Genomic DNA, 15,621 nt, shown 5'->3' on the forward strand with positions numbered 1-15,621 from the left:
ATAAATCCTGAATAATGATGAGTGAGATAAAATCACCTGCTGGACGAATTTGGACCGCAGTCCGCGTTTTGGGGAACCCTGATGTAGAGGATGTGTACAGTAGGCTACTAGGAAAAAAAATATAAAATGTGAAATGTTTCTGGAACATTTTACTCCTCCTATGCATTATGTGTCGATAGCAAATACAGTTAAAGATGTTGGCAGAAATTAATTGGCAACACTCAGAAATCGGTTGAATGTGGAGATTGTGTGGAAGGGGTGACAAAATATGTCGTTTTAGAGTCGTGGTTTAATCTAAAGCAAGAGTGCGCGGACCAATGAGATCCTTTCATGCGCCTGTCTAATACCTGCCTCTTTCCACCCCCACTTTTCATCCACATTACTCACGACTGATTTCGAGCCGCTGTCGTCAACATTTGGAGCCGCGGTGAATATTAGGGATAACTCTTTGAAAGGAAGCTGCCTTTTTTAGATGTAGGTGGTTCTGAAATAGGTGAAATGAATCAGTTTGTTTTCTCTCAAATAGCGTAAGTGTGATCTTGATAGGCGAGTTGGCGTTTTCCTTGGACGTCTAAATCACCATGCGTAAATCGCGTTACGTTTTGGGATTTGATACATCCACATAGACTGGTATAACTGAAGCTAAACTTTTTATAGTTCGATAAAATGTATAGATTGTTCATTAGTGTGAATGGGCCAACTATTCTTTTCAGAAATTAATGTCTGGGGGGACAGCCAACGATAAGATGTTTCGCCAAAGCAAGAATCTTATTAGGAAAAGTTCAGAATTTTATGACTGACGTGACGCTTTGTCTTGAGATGCATTATGTATGCTAAAATCTGTCATTATAAGCAAGCGTCTTCTGTGAAATTATCATCTAATGAATTTGGCAATAGTTATTTAGTGTGATAGAGGACATGATGAGCCATGCGTTTGTGCACTATATGCAAATTAATTTAGTCTTTTAATAAGTTAGCTACATCTTTTCGTATGAGTTTGACCACTTACCAATTAACATTTGGACGGAGTTAGTGAGAAGTAACGTTTGGGGTATGGCATAAAGGCGCACAGCTCCATACTGAAGTGTTTAAGTTAGTCTGAAGGACTAAAAAGACCTAAAAATACCGCGCTGGTTTCTTCTCCACAAAGAATCATTTGAACTTCCCACCGCAGAACGAGAGCGACATAAATAGTTCTGACATGTGGATGTAATTTCAGAAGAAGAAAAAAAACAGACAGACGCAGAGAAATAAAGTGAGCGGGCTCAATTTGAACGTGTTGCGGATTTAAAAAGAGGGAGGGAAAGCGAAGAGATTATAGTTATGATTTTACAAGCCACTATCAAGCCCATAATGAGAGGACAGATGGAGTGAAACATGACTAGCGCTTTTGGAGACAGTTAAAAGTAGATGAAGTCATTTTAACTGAAGCATCAACCTCTGTAAAAATTGCTTTCTGAAACGGGATGGGAGCCACTCTAGTGTTCCACTGTTTGGGCTTTCTTCTCTTCAGCTTGGTCCTAAGTCGTGTCTGTCTGGTAAGTTATTTTCATTATAGAACATGTTCTGCATGTCATCTGTGTATGTAGGCGGCTAACCTCACTCACCCTTACGAAAAAAAGATTGCAGTCAGAGTGCAGAATAACTGCAGTACTTTGCAGTATACCTAGAGTATTCTGCAAATACTGCGTCCAAAATCTTTACAGCAGTAACTTTGCCGTGTAACTGCAGTTAGAGTGTTCTGCAATTACTGGGTCCAAAATACCACAGTAGACTGCAGTTGCTGCACTTCTACTGCAGTTTCAAAACTGCAATCATTTTTTTGCTCGTGCTTTATGTCTATTCAGTCGTAACAGATTGAAGCTACTTTACTAACTGGGCTTTATCTTTTGAAATAATTCTGAATTTCATTGAACATCCAGCCCATTATAGCTGGATCATTTTGACAGATGATCAACCATCTGAGTGAACTGTCTAGAGAATGCATTTTCATGAATAGTCAATAATGGCACAAATAAAACGGACACATTCTTGAATATCTCTTCCCATAGCACAGGTAGCGCAAGAGTGCTTCAATAGACATTTTACCTGCAATATGAAGTTCTTAACTATTCTTCTGCCCTGAGGCAATGCAGTAGGCTCCCCACCCTCCACAGAGGATGCCGTGGATAGATGCCCACCCACTCATTGCATTGCATTCACTTATGGTTGTGCCATAAAGATAATAGGTCAGGTCATTCATTCTATGCGGTGCTATTTCCTTGAATTCATTCTATTAAAACACCTCTTATAATGTAGACATTTACTTCATTATATGAAGAATAGTTTTTTTTACTACGGTAGACTATACTGTGTGTCGTTTGAATAATGCATGAATCATACACGGAGCCCCATCAGACTGAGCAATAAGAGTGCTTGTGTTAAATCGCTATGCTAATCCTTAGCAATGTTGACATGTCTATACAGTACCTAAATACTTCTATACAGTACCTAAATACTTCATAGGTGGAGAGAGTCTAAATACAAATGTAGCTTTTTGTTACCATACTTTGCATCCGGCATGGTATCTATTATATTCATAATAACATGCGTTCACTTGTAATTACTTGTAACTTCAGTGTGGCCCTTTCTGAGTTAGAATGTTAGTGTACATGTACCACAGAGGGTGCAAATGCTCATTAACATTTTATGTCTGTGTAATGTCATGCTCATGTAGGTATTTTATGTGGCTAGGTAATGCTAACTTATTTTGTAATGCCACAAGGTTGCTGATGGTATTCACAAATGTCAGATAATGTCAGTATAACTGTAGCTCTACTCCATAGCCTACACAGTGGCCTTGCCGACAGCATTACAGGCAACTGCAATGGGCAGTTCTGGTCCTGGTTTTTCTGTGTTTTTTGGCTGAGTGTGTTCAGCATTCAAAAGGCAGTTGGCTGGGGCTGTCAGTGCCTTTCCCTAGTGATGTGGTACATCACTGTGCCGCAGTCACTGGACTGCTGGCCTCGTTGGTTTAGATGGCAAGGGAAAACAATTATAACATGGCTAACTGTGTATTTATAGCTGATTCAACATTCAGTCGTTAAAGGCTGTGTCTGTGAATTGTGTTTACCCTTACAGTTTTGATGTTTTGTTTGTGTTCTAAAAAGTTCCCTTTAAGAGTTTATTTTATTTTATAGTGTATGACCAAAGATGACATAGATCCCCCCCCCAGTTTATGAAGCCGGAGTAATGAACCACTGAGAACAACATCTATAAATGCATTAGGAATGTCTAAATCCTAACTAATCCAGTTAGTGTGTATCCTTCCATTAAAGCCAGACTTAGGTCTCATTTGCGTAATTTGTGATCCTGTAATATCAAACTGTCGGGGTGACAAACCCAGGCAAGACATAATGTAAACACACCCAGGCAAGACGTAATAACGCGCTCTGTCTGAGACTTCTCAAGCGGCCGCAGAGCCAGCCGCCCATGATCAGTCAGTATCAAGACAGCAGGTGTTCTCGTTTGCTTGTAGCCTATAACAAGCATGTAGACCACTATACTGTATTATAAAAAATGACAATTTATAAGTGGAGTCAGCGACGAACATTACAGCAGTAAAATGTCATTCTAATTTACATAGACAGGTTAAACAATATTGATCGCCAACTGCGGTGCTAAGGTAGCACTGTATCAGCTTGGACCAGCTATATCTTGCGGTGCAAACACTTGCCTGGAAAAGTCGACACTCAGAAACTATAGGGTTGAATTATAAAATAAATTAGACATCAAAAGGTTGCAATAGTAAATGCAACATCCAAGAGGAAAACAATTAGCTAGCTAGCAACTCCAGCAAAGTTTGCATGTATCTGCAATGTTCATTTGTTTGTGGGCTAATCACCCACCGGTAGGCTATACACATTTTCAAATAATGTGTGTTTGGATCTGTTTGCTAGCCAGCTAAATTAGCTACCGTAATTTCCGGACTATAAGCCGCTACTTTTTTCCCACGCTTTGAACCTTGCGGTTTATACAATGATGCGGCTAATTTATGGATTTTTCCCGCTTTCACAAGATTCATGCCGCCAAAAAACTGAGCACCGTCACATAATGTGACGTAAATCGAGCGCGCTCAAACTTCCCATCATTCTGATTACGGTAGTAATTTTGTCACCCTCATCATGGCAAAGACACGGATAAATGCATATGATGCAGCTTTCAAGTTGAAGGCGATCGATCTGGCTGTTGGAAAAAGAAATAGAGCTGCTGCACGGGAGCTTGGCCTTAATGAGTCGATGATAAGACGTTGGAAACAGCAGCGTGAGGAACTGACTCAGTGCAAAAAGACAACAAAAGCTTTCAGAGTGAAGAAAAGCAGATGGTCCGAACTAGAAAATGAGCTTGAAGACTGGGTCAACACACAGAGAGCAGACGGCCGAGGTGTTTCAACTGTGCAGATCCGACTGAAAGGCAAAACAATCGCCACCGCAATGAAGTTTGAGGATTTTAGAGGTGGACCATCGTGGTGTCTAAGATTTATGAGACGTAAAGGCCTGTCCATCAGGGTACGGACGAGTCTGTGTCAGCAGCTCCCTCCCGACTACGAGGAAAAAGTTTCAAACTTCCTCAAATTCACTGATGCAAAGATAGAGGAGCATGCCCGCACGACGTCATAAATAAGGATGAGGTTCCTCTGACGTTTGACCTGCCTCTCACACGGACTGTCAACAGGAAAGGCAAATCATCCGTCACGCTGAAAACAACTGGGCATGAAAAAACGCACTTCACCTGTGTTCTGAGCTGCACGGCATCGGGAGAAAAGCTTCCACCGATGTTGATTTTTAAACGCATGACGATGCCAAAAGAAAAATTCCCGAGAGGAATTGTTATGAAAGTCAACAAGAAAGGATGGATGACGGAAGGCCTAATGCATCAATGGCATACGGAGTGTTACGGCAAGCGACCGGGAGGATTCTTTCACAAGAACAAGGCATTGCTCGTGTTGGACAGCATGAGGGCCCACATAACAGATTCTGTGAAAGAAGCCATCAAGAGGACAAACTCAATTCCAGCTGTGATTCCTGGGGGCACAACAAAGTATTTGCAGCCACTCGACATCAGTGTAAATCGTGCATTTAAGGTGGGGCTCCGTGTTCAGGGGGAGGCTTGGATGACAAGTGGGGAGAAATCCTTCACTGAAACGGGCCGCATGCCACTTATGGTCAAGTCTGTCAGTGGGTCCTGACAGCGTGGAGCATTGTCAAAAAATCCACTATCATCAACGGGTTTCGAAAGGCTGGACTGCTGCGTGTTGTTGAGGGCAGTTCAGGGGGGAATTTGCCTCCGGATGAAAGTGATGAGAGCGACAATGAAAACGATCCAACATCGGATGAAGCAATTCTGAGGCTATTCAACTCCGACACCGAAGGAGATGACTTCAGTGGTTTCGTTGCACAGGAGGAGGAAGATGACTTTCTTGGTAGGCTACTGTTTAATTTTTGTTACAAGCCGTGTTTCGTTTTAAGGCTGTGTAAAGTTAATTTGTTTCAATGTACCAGTAGGCACCTGCGGCTTATAGACATGTGCGGCATATTTATGTACAAAATACATATTTTTTTAATAATTCAGTGGGTGCGGTTTATATTCAGGTGCGCTTAATAGTCCAGCAATTACGGTAATTCGTTTCTTCAGTTACCAGTAGACAGAGCTGGCTTTCGTGCTTATTATCTATAGTGTCCAGTATGCGGGCACTGGTCGTGCTGAGGAGTCTCAAATATGGTCCAACTAATAAGTGTTGCACTAGGAAAATATTCTCAATCCCTTGCTGAATGAAAATTGCCCACAATTCCAGTTTTCATTCAAAGTCTCAAGCAAAGCAACTTTGTAACAAGAGACCAAATCTGTGCCCCTGTGCATAGTCAACTGTCGCACAGGCAGGCAGACACACTGACAGCCAGGAGCCAATATTATTTACTAATAAGACATGCATTTTTCAGCTAAATTACCCTTCTGTATCAGTCAATTCTCATTTATAATGAGTCTTGTTTGTAATGAGATTGAGATAGCTAGATATGTTTTGCTGTAGTCGTGGATGGATCAGAGGAACAGATAAATTATCAATAGGCCTATGTGTCATAATTACCTTGAGAAATCTGACCTGTAATTTGCAAACAAAGCTGTTGTACTTATAATTCGTGAAACCTTAATTTATCACTTTGAAGCGACCCAAATTACAAATGAATCCTTCATCTATACATTGTGATATTAAAACCAGAAAAAAAGTGACGTTTTATTTTGGACTTGCTAAGTCTGGCTTTAAGCTGTACTTTGTCATTTGAAATCCTTTAAAACAAATGTATACTGATGGTGCTTGCTGTAGTTTACATACAGTACATGTATCCAGTAGTGGAAAAAGTGCCCAAATCATACTTGAGTAAAAGTAAAGATACCTTAATAGAAAATTACTCAGGTAAAAGGTGAAAGTCACATAGTAAAATACTAAAAGTAAAAGTCTAAAAGTATTTGGTTTTAAATATACTTAAGTCTCAAAAGTAAGTGTGAATCATTTCAAATTCTTTATATTAAACAAACCAGAAGGCTCCATTTTGTTTTTTAAATTTACAGTTATCCAGGGGCACACGCCAACACTTAGTGAGTCCGTCAGATCAGAGGCAGTATGGATGAACAGGGATGTTCTCTTGTTAAGTGCGTGAATTGGATAATTTTCATGTCCTGCTAAGCATTCAAAATCTAACGAGTACCTTTCGGTGCCAGGGAAAATGTATAGAGTAAAAAGTAACATTTATAGAAATGTAGTAAAGTAGAATTTGTAAAAAAAACAAATAATAAGTAAAGTACCCCCCAAGTCTGATGACTTGCGCTTGTCATGTCTTCCCCCCAGAGTGAGAGTTAAACACAAAGTAGCCATGTCTGATGTGTGATTCATTCAATATGTTTATTCAAAAAGCTAATTCAGTGTAAACACATTGATATGGACTTGTACATGCCGAGTCTTGAAAACCTGACGAGCTAGCTAAGTCATGGAAGCCTGACGAGCTAGCTGAGGCATCCTCGGTAGACTCTGCAACAGACGCTTGACCCTCCAACCGAGTCTTGACACCCAATGTACCAGCTGAGGCATGAAAACCTGAAGCATCCTTTGGTTGCCCCGGCAGTGGAACCCAGACCCGACGTCACCTCCAACACAAAAACAAAAAACATTCCCTAATGCTTCCCTTTGGTGAGGCGTTATTCTGTAACAATGTACGCTGAGAGTCGGGAAGCAAGTTCAGGGAGTGAATACATTTAATAAATAAATGAACATGAACAAAACAAGAAACACTAACAGCACACCGACATGAAACAGAAACAAGAGGAAGAAACCAAAGGGAGTGACATAAATAGGGCAGGTAATCAAGGAGGTGATGGAGTCCAGTTGAGTGTCAATAAGCGCTGGTATGTGCCGATGGTGGCTGGTGTGTGAAATAATCAGCAGTCTGGTGACCTAGAGGCCAGAGAGGGAGTATATGTGACAGCTGTGGTTGCTGACACGTATATGGTTGAATCATCAGCATACGTGGACACACGGGATTTGTTTAACGCGAGTGACATGCCATTGGTAAAAATAGAAACTAGAGGGTAGAGGGCCTAGAGAACTGCCCTGCGGTACACCATACCCTACAATTGACATTAGAGAAGCTTCCATTAAAGAAAACCCTCTGAGTTTTATTAGATGTATAGCCCTGAATCCACAATATGGCAGAGGTTGAAAAAGCATGAAACATACGTTTTCTTAACAACAGGTTATGTTCAATAATATTAAAGGCTGCAGTACAGTTCCCTCAATGTTCTTATTGTCAATTTCCTTAAACCAATCATCAGTCATTTGTGTCAGTGCAGTACATGTTGAGTGCCCTTCTCTGTTGTGGAATTACTTTGGCTTCCCTCCTGGCCTTAGAACAAACACCTTCCTCTAGATTTAGATTAAAGAAATGACAGATAAGTGTGGCTATAGAGTCTGCGACTGTCCTCAGTAGCCTTCCATCTAAGTTGTCAATGCCAGGAGGTTTGTCAATATTGATTGATAACAATAATACAGTATTTCCACCTCCCACCCTAACTTGACAAAATTCTAAAATAAAATGCATTCATTATTTCGTTGCATGAATACTATGGCTCACTGTTCATTGTTGGCATTTCCTGCTTAAGTTTGCCAATTAAGTAATAATTCAAATAATCTGCAACATCAAATGGTTTTGTGATAAATAAGCCATCTGATTTGATGCAAGATGGAGTTGAATTTGTCTTTCTGCCCATAATTTCATTTAAAGTACGTCAACGTTTTCCCCCATCATTCTTTATATCATTGATCTTGGCTTCATAATACAGTGCTGAAATGGGTTCCACTTGAGTGCTGAAATGGGTTCCACTTGAGTGCTGAAATGGGTTCCACTTGAGTGCTGAAATGGGTTCCACTTGAGTGCTGAAATGGGTTCCACTTGAGTGCTGAAATGGGATCCACTTGAGTGCTGAAATGGGATCCACTTGAGTGCTGAAATGGGATCCACTTGAGTGCTGAAATGGGATCCACTGTGCAGCAGACGTATAATTGGCAAAATATGTTTCACTGTATTATATACAGATTAGCTACCTGGATTGGTTGTTGTCCTTTCATCTGATGCAGGAAGAGAAAGCAGTATCATCAGATGTGCATTAGACAGATATTATTGTCTGATCGCGTTTTCACTCTGTATTATGCGAATAGGTCTTTTCAAGTGCATAAAGAAATAAAGGAGCATTCAATAACCTTCTGGGGTTCAACAGATTGCCACTCTGGGGTAACCTTTTCAGGTCAAAGGTTCCTTGAGGAACCCCTCTGAAAAGGTTCCTTAGAGGAATCGCTGTGACATTATGCATATATTTTTGCAAAGTGTCGCAGATTGATGTTTATACGCTGATACTGGGCTGCCTGTGTAAAGTTTCAAACAGGAACCCTTTTTTATGGGAGGGGTTCAATTTTGAACCTCTTTAATAAAATATTATAGCTGCGGCAGTCTATCATAAGTTTGGAGGCGTGGCTTTCAGATAGTTATTTTGTCATTACTGTTCCTCATATTACGCTCTTACACTACAATTATTTTTTTCTTGAATATGTATCCATATTACTGTACATTATTCTAATATAATATTTAATGGCTACTGTTAGTGCAATTGTTAACTGGCGTTAGCACATTGCCTGGAAGTCTGTGGTAACTGCTAGCATGCTTGTACAGTTAAACAGTTAAAGTTGGAAGTTTACATACACTTTAGCCAAATAGGTTCCTGACTTTTAATCCTAGTTAAAATTCTCTGTCTTAGGTCAGTTAGGGTCACCGCTTTATTTTAAGAATGTGAAATGTCAGAATAATAGTAGAGAGAATGATTGATTGATTGAAGCATTCTCAGTGGGTCAGAAGTTTACATACACTCAATTAGTATTTGGTAGCATTGCCTTTAAATTGTTTAACTTTGGTCAAATGTTTTGGGTAGCCTTCCACAAGCTTCCCACAATAAGTTGGGTGAATTTTGGCTAATTCCTCCTGACAGAGCTGGTGTAACTGAGTCAGGTTTGTAGGCCTACTTGCTCCCACACGCTTTTTCAGTTCTACCCACAAATGTTCTATGGGATTGAGGTCAGGGCTTTGTGATGGCCACTCCAATACCTTGACTTTGTTGTCCTTAAGCCATTTTGCCACAACTTTGGAAGTATGCTTGGGATTGTTGTCCATTTGGAAGACCCATTTGCGACCTGACTGATATCTGGAGATGTTCCTTCAATATATCCACCTAATTTTCCTGCCTCATGATGCCATCTATTTTGTGACGTGCACCAGTCCCTCCTGCAGCAAAGCACCCCCACAACATGATGCTGCCACCCCCGTGCTTCATGGTTGGAATGGTGTTCTTCGGCTTGCAAGCCTCCCCCTTTTCCCTTCAAACAGAACAATGGTCATTATGGCCAAACAGTTCTATATTTGTTTCATCAGACCGAGGACATTTCTCCAAAAGTACCATCTTTGTCCCCATGTGCAGTTGCAAACCGTAGTCTGGCTTTTTTATGTCGGTTTTGGAGCAGTGGCTTCTTCCTTGCTGAGCGGCCTTTCAGGTTATGTTGATATAGGACTCGTTTTACTGGGGATATAGATACTTTTGTACCTATTTCCTCCAGCATCTTCACAAGGTCCTTTGCTATTGTTCTGGGATTGATTTGCACTTTTCACACCAAAGTATGCTCATCTCTAGGAGACCGAACGCGTCTCCTTCCTGAGTGGTGTGACGGCATGGTGTTTATACTTGCGTACTATTGTTTGTACAGATGACCTTGGTACCTTCAGGCGTTTGGAAATTGCTCCCAAGGATGAACCAGACTTGTGGAGGTCTACAATTTTTTTTCTGATGTCTTGGCTGATTTCTTTTGATTTTCCCATGATGTCAAGCAAAGAGGCACTGAGTTTGAAGGTAGGCCCTGAAATGCATCCACAGGTACACCTCCAATTGACTCAAATGATGTCAATTAGCCTATCAGAAGCTTCTAAAGCCATGACATACTTTTCTTGATTTCCCAAGTTGTTTAAAGGCACAGTCAACTTAGTGTATGTAAACTTCTGACCCACTGGAATTGTGATACAATGAATTGTAAGTGAAATAATCTGTCTGTAAACAATTGTTGGAAAAATGAATTGTGTCATGCACAAAGTAGATGTCCTATCCATGTTGCCAAAGATAGTTTGTTAACAAGAAATTTGTGGAATGGTTGAAAAACAAGTATTAATGTCTCCAACCTAAGCGTATGTAAACTTCCAACTTCAACTGTACCATAGACTTTCAGTAATTTATTGCGTGCTAGTAGATACCATAGACTTCCACTAGTTAGCTGTTTTTAAAGAAAACAATCCAAATAAGTGACCCAATGCTTGCAACCCAGCAGTCATCCAAACAACCAAGCATTTTCAAGAGTGTAGGCTAGGTTGAAGATACTGTAGCTATTGTGCATTCTGAAAGTATTCAGACCCCTTCACTTTTTTCCACATTTTGTTACGTTACAGCCATTTTCTAAAATGGATTACATTGTCCCCCCCCCCATCAGTCGACACACAGTACCCCATAATGACAAATCAAAAACTGTATTTTTTAAAAAATGTTACAGATTAAAAATACAAAATTAACTGAAATATTACATTTACATAAGTATTCAGAACCTTTACTCAGTACTTTGTTAAAGCACCTTTAGCAGCGATTACAGTCTCGGGTCTTTTTGGTTATGACGCTACATGTTTGGCCAGCCTGTATTTCTGGAGTTTCTCCCATTCTTCTCTGCAGACCCTCTCAAGCTCTGTCAGGTTGGATGGGGAGCTTCACTGCACAGCTATTTTCAGGTCTCTCCAGAGATGTTAAATCGGGTTCAGGCCTGGGCTCTGGCTGGGCCACTCAAGGACATTCAGAGACTTGTCTCGAAGCCACTCCTGCATTGTCTTGGCTGTGTGCTTAGAGTCGTTGTCCTGTTGGAAGGTGTACCTTCGCCCCAGTCTGAGGTCCTGAGCGCTCTGGAGCAGGTTTCCATCAACGATCTCTCTGTACTTTGGATCCGTTCATCTTTCCCTCGATCCTGACTAGTCTCCAAGTCCCTGCAGCTGAAAAACATCCCCACAGCATGATGCTGCCACCACCATGCTTCACCGTAGGGATGGTGCCAGGTTTCCTCCAGATGTGACGCTTGGTGTCCTCCCGAAGAGTTAAATCTTGGTTTCATCATATCAGAGAATCTTGTTTCTCATAGTCTGAGAGTCCTTTAGGTGCCTTTTGGCAAACTCCAGGTGGGTGGTCATATGCCTTTTAATGAGGAGGGGCTTCCGTCTGGTCACTCTACCATAAAGGCCTGATTGGTGGACTGCTGCAGAGATGGGTGTCCTTCTAGAATGTTCTCCCATCTCCACAGAGGAACTCTGGAGCTTTGCCAGATTGACCAACAGGTTTTTAGTCACCTCCCGATTGCTCAGTTTGGCCGGGCATCCAGCTCTAGGCAGAGTCTTGGCGGTTCCAAACTTCTTCCATTTAAGAATGATGATGGCCACTGTATTCTTGTGGACCTTCAATGCTGCCGACATTTGGTTCCTAGATCTGTGGCTCGACACAATCCGGTCTCGGAGCTCTATGGACAATCCCTTTGACCTCATGGCTTGGTTTTTGGTCTGACATGCACAGTCAACTGTGGAACCTTATATAAATAGGTGTGTGTGCTTCTCCAAATAATGTCTAATCAATTGAATTTACCACAGATGGACTCCAATCAAGTTGTAGAAACATCTCAAGGATGATCAATGGAAACAGGATGCACCTGAGCTCAATTTCGAGGGTCTGAATACATTTGCCAAAATTTCAAAACGGTTTTCTTTTTGTGGGTATTGTGTGTAAATTGAATTTAGTGTGTAGTATCGTGATGGTATCAAGTATCGTGATACTAAACCTGCTATCGGTATCAAAGTAAAAATTATTGTATCGTGACAACACAAGTGTACTAGCAAATGTCCTGACTGGCACACACGTGTCACTCTGTGTGTGTCATTCATTGCAGACACTTGCAGTGCCTTCAGAAAGTATCCACACCCCTTGACTTGTTCTACATTTTGTTGTGTTACAGCATGTGTCAAACTCGTTCCCCGGAGGGCAGAGTGTCTGTGGGTTTTCGCTCCACCCTTGTATTCGGGTTGATGAATTAAGGTCACTAATTAGTAAGGAACTCCTCTTACATGGTTGATTAGGTCCTAATTGAAAGGAGAAAAAACGAAATCTGCAGATACTCGGCCCTCTGCAATATTTGTTTTTCTGTCACTGGCCTACACACAATACCCCATAATGTCAAAGTTGAAATATCTTGAGTCGATAAGTATTCAACCCCTTTGTTTGGCAAGCCTAAATAGGTTAAGAAGTAATTTGTTTAACAAGTCACATAATGAGTTGCATGGACTCACTCTGTGTATAATAATAGTGTTTAGCATGATTTTTTAACAACTACCTCATCTCTGTACCCAAGACCCACAATTAACTGTAAGGTCCCTCAGTTGACCAGTGAATTTCAAATACAGATTCAACCAGAAAGACCAGGCATGTTTTCCAAGGCCTCACAAAGAAGGGCACATATTGGTAGATTGGTAAAAAAAACACAAAAAAAACAAGACATTGAATATCCATTTGAGCTTGGTGATGTTATTAATTATGCTTTGGATGGTGTATCAATACACTTAATCACTGCAAAGATACATGTGTCCTTCGTAACTCGGTTGCCGGAGAGGAAGGAAACCTTTCAGGGATTTCACCTTGTGTAGACTGGTGAGTTTTTTTATTTATTTATTTTTTTAAGTCAAGCTGTAACACAACGAAAATGTGAAATATTTTCTAAAGGCACTGTATGTATTACCATTGTTAACATTGATCTAGTGCTAAATTGATATAGATTACTCCATTGGTGGGTTTGGAGCTTCCAAGAAAGGCATTTCGCTGTACTTGTGCACGTGACATTAAAACGTTAAACCGGGACTGCTTCCTCACATTCCCTTCAGAAGTACCCCTTGTTTTCCAGTCACCAAGATGCACTGAGATATTTGGTTGACATAGGAGGGTTTGGCGGAGCGAGAAATGCCTACTATTGTGTGTGTTTGTTTGTGCACGAGCGTGATAAACTACTTCGAAGTGAAGAGGGCAGTAGGAAACGAGGTTGTCTTTTAATGGATGTGACACTGAACCAGTACAATTATTTAATTCACACCCCTCCAGCCTAACATTTTAAGTAGTACAAGGCTTAAGGGGAATTGCAAAAGGTTTATACGTACTTTTCCTCGTTAACATGTAAATTCATGAATCATTATGAACCGTTATAGCTTATTGGTTTGTAATGTATGATCTTAATTTTAATGCATTTCAGTGCTATAAATCTGAGTGCCAAATAGTGATTTCATACTGTATATTGAGAGTTAGTTGTGGGCTACTGCTGTAAACATACTAAATATTCATGGATTGAGGACATTTCTTTTCATTCCAGTCGGTGTGAGAAGGTTAACCACTGTTAACCACTTATTATTATTTTTTTTCCTGGGATTAATTTGAGATTCCTCACACATAAGTACACTTTTAGGGGCTAAAAACACTCCTTACACATCATTATCCCAATCAAATAGTTGTTTTATGCAGTTTCCTTACATTTTCTTAATAGAGAATTTTAAATATATATTTGACATTTCTTATATTCAAAATGTATGTATCTCTCTATTACACATGCATGTTGACTGACACATAGCAGGGCTTTTGAAAAGGACTGTGACTCAGTCTCATAACAGGCCTGTTAATAGTCAAGTCTTTAGTTTCGTTGGCATGGTAAAGTTATACCATGGCTGTGTTTGACTCAGGAAAGAGCTTGTTTTCTTGACTTTTTTTGACCTTAGCTTTTTTTTTCTGAACTTTTCCACTTAAAGAATGCAGGAGTGTGAGTAACTCAATGCCACTTTTACACCTCACTGAAAAAGTTACACCACTAATCAGGTTTCCATCCAACCTTTTTATGCGAGTAACTTACATGTCTGATAAAAAAAAAAGTAATGACAGGCCCGATGGTAAACTTTCCTAATGTCGACAAAACAAAATACACTAGACAAGGTGGGATCTCTTTGTCTGCAAAATGAATTAAGCGAGAAATATTGGTGAAAACACTTTCAATGCGTAATTATTGATATTATAAGTAAACTTGGAGTCACGCGATGACATGTTGTGTGGTCCTCCCACTACGACTCAGGAATGCATGCAGTTGACTAGACCTACAGATTTAAAAAATGATGATGAACTTCAAAGGGTGGTGAAAGAGCAAGGTGATGAACTTGATTCTCCTTTCCAATAAATATCTAGGGTCTAATACTGTTCACAGGATCATTGATGCTTGGCTGCCTTTCGACCAAATAAAAATAATCTTGCTCTTTTGTCCATAGGCTACCTACATGATGAGGTTATTATCTGTGTCTGCGAGCTGTTGGCTAGATCACACGTGCCAATACCGGAGGTTCACACTCGCTATATATATTGAACATTTGATGGAAACCCATTTAACTTGGATTTTTTTTATTCAGTACATGGAAATTTAACCGCAAAAGGTATTTGTATGTGCACTACGTCATCACGCTCGGCCTGTTATCTGCAACAAGTCAATTTGGTGGAAACACATCTCTGGTGGGAAAATGTTGCCAAGTAGATGGAAACCGAGCTACTAACACAGATATTTTAGTGATGTGCCTCTTTTTTTCCGTAGGACTTTTGGCGGGTCTCTAATGCTCTTTCTAGCCAAGATAAACCTTTTATTTGGTGTTTTGAATGGACCATTTACATTTTATAGTATACACGTATTGATGTTTCTTGACAGGATTACGCTTAGCACCATGCTTTATTTTGGAAATAACTTACTAAATAACTGACTAAAAAGTGTTCATGAGCCAATGCAATTCATATATTTTACTTATACATTTTGAAGAGATGTTGCTGCTGAAACCAGTACAGCAAGAATAGTGCTGATGGTCTACCTACCAGGAAGTGAAGTCACTGAACTACATGACACTGTGCTTC

At 40.4% G+C, this 15,621-nt stretch overlaps 1 protein-coding gene across 1 annotated transcript in view; it reads left to right on the forward strand.

Annotated features, from left to right (window-relative positions):
* The first annotated feature begins 378 nt into the window (after positions 1-378).
* Positions 379-15,621, forward strand: part of pth1r (parathyroid hormone 1 receptor) — an 86,691-nt gene continuing 71,448 nt past the window's right edge. The window contains exon 1 of the mRNA XM_021589162.3: positions 379-1,538. Within this exon, the coding sequence (XP_021444837.3) occupies positions 1,467-1,538 (72 nt within the window). The 5' untranslated portion in view covers positions 379-1,466. The remainder of the gene's footprint in view (positions 1,539-15,621) is intronic.

Source organism: Oncorhynchus mykiss, chromosome 28, assembly GCF_057628025.1.
Source record: "Oncorhynchus mykiss isolate SJ-2025 chromosome 28, ASM5762802v1, whole genome shotgun sequence".
NCBI lineage: Eukaryota > Metazoa > Chordata > Actinopteri > Salmoniformes > Salmonidae > Oncorhynchus > Oncorhynchus mykiss.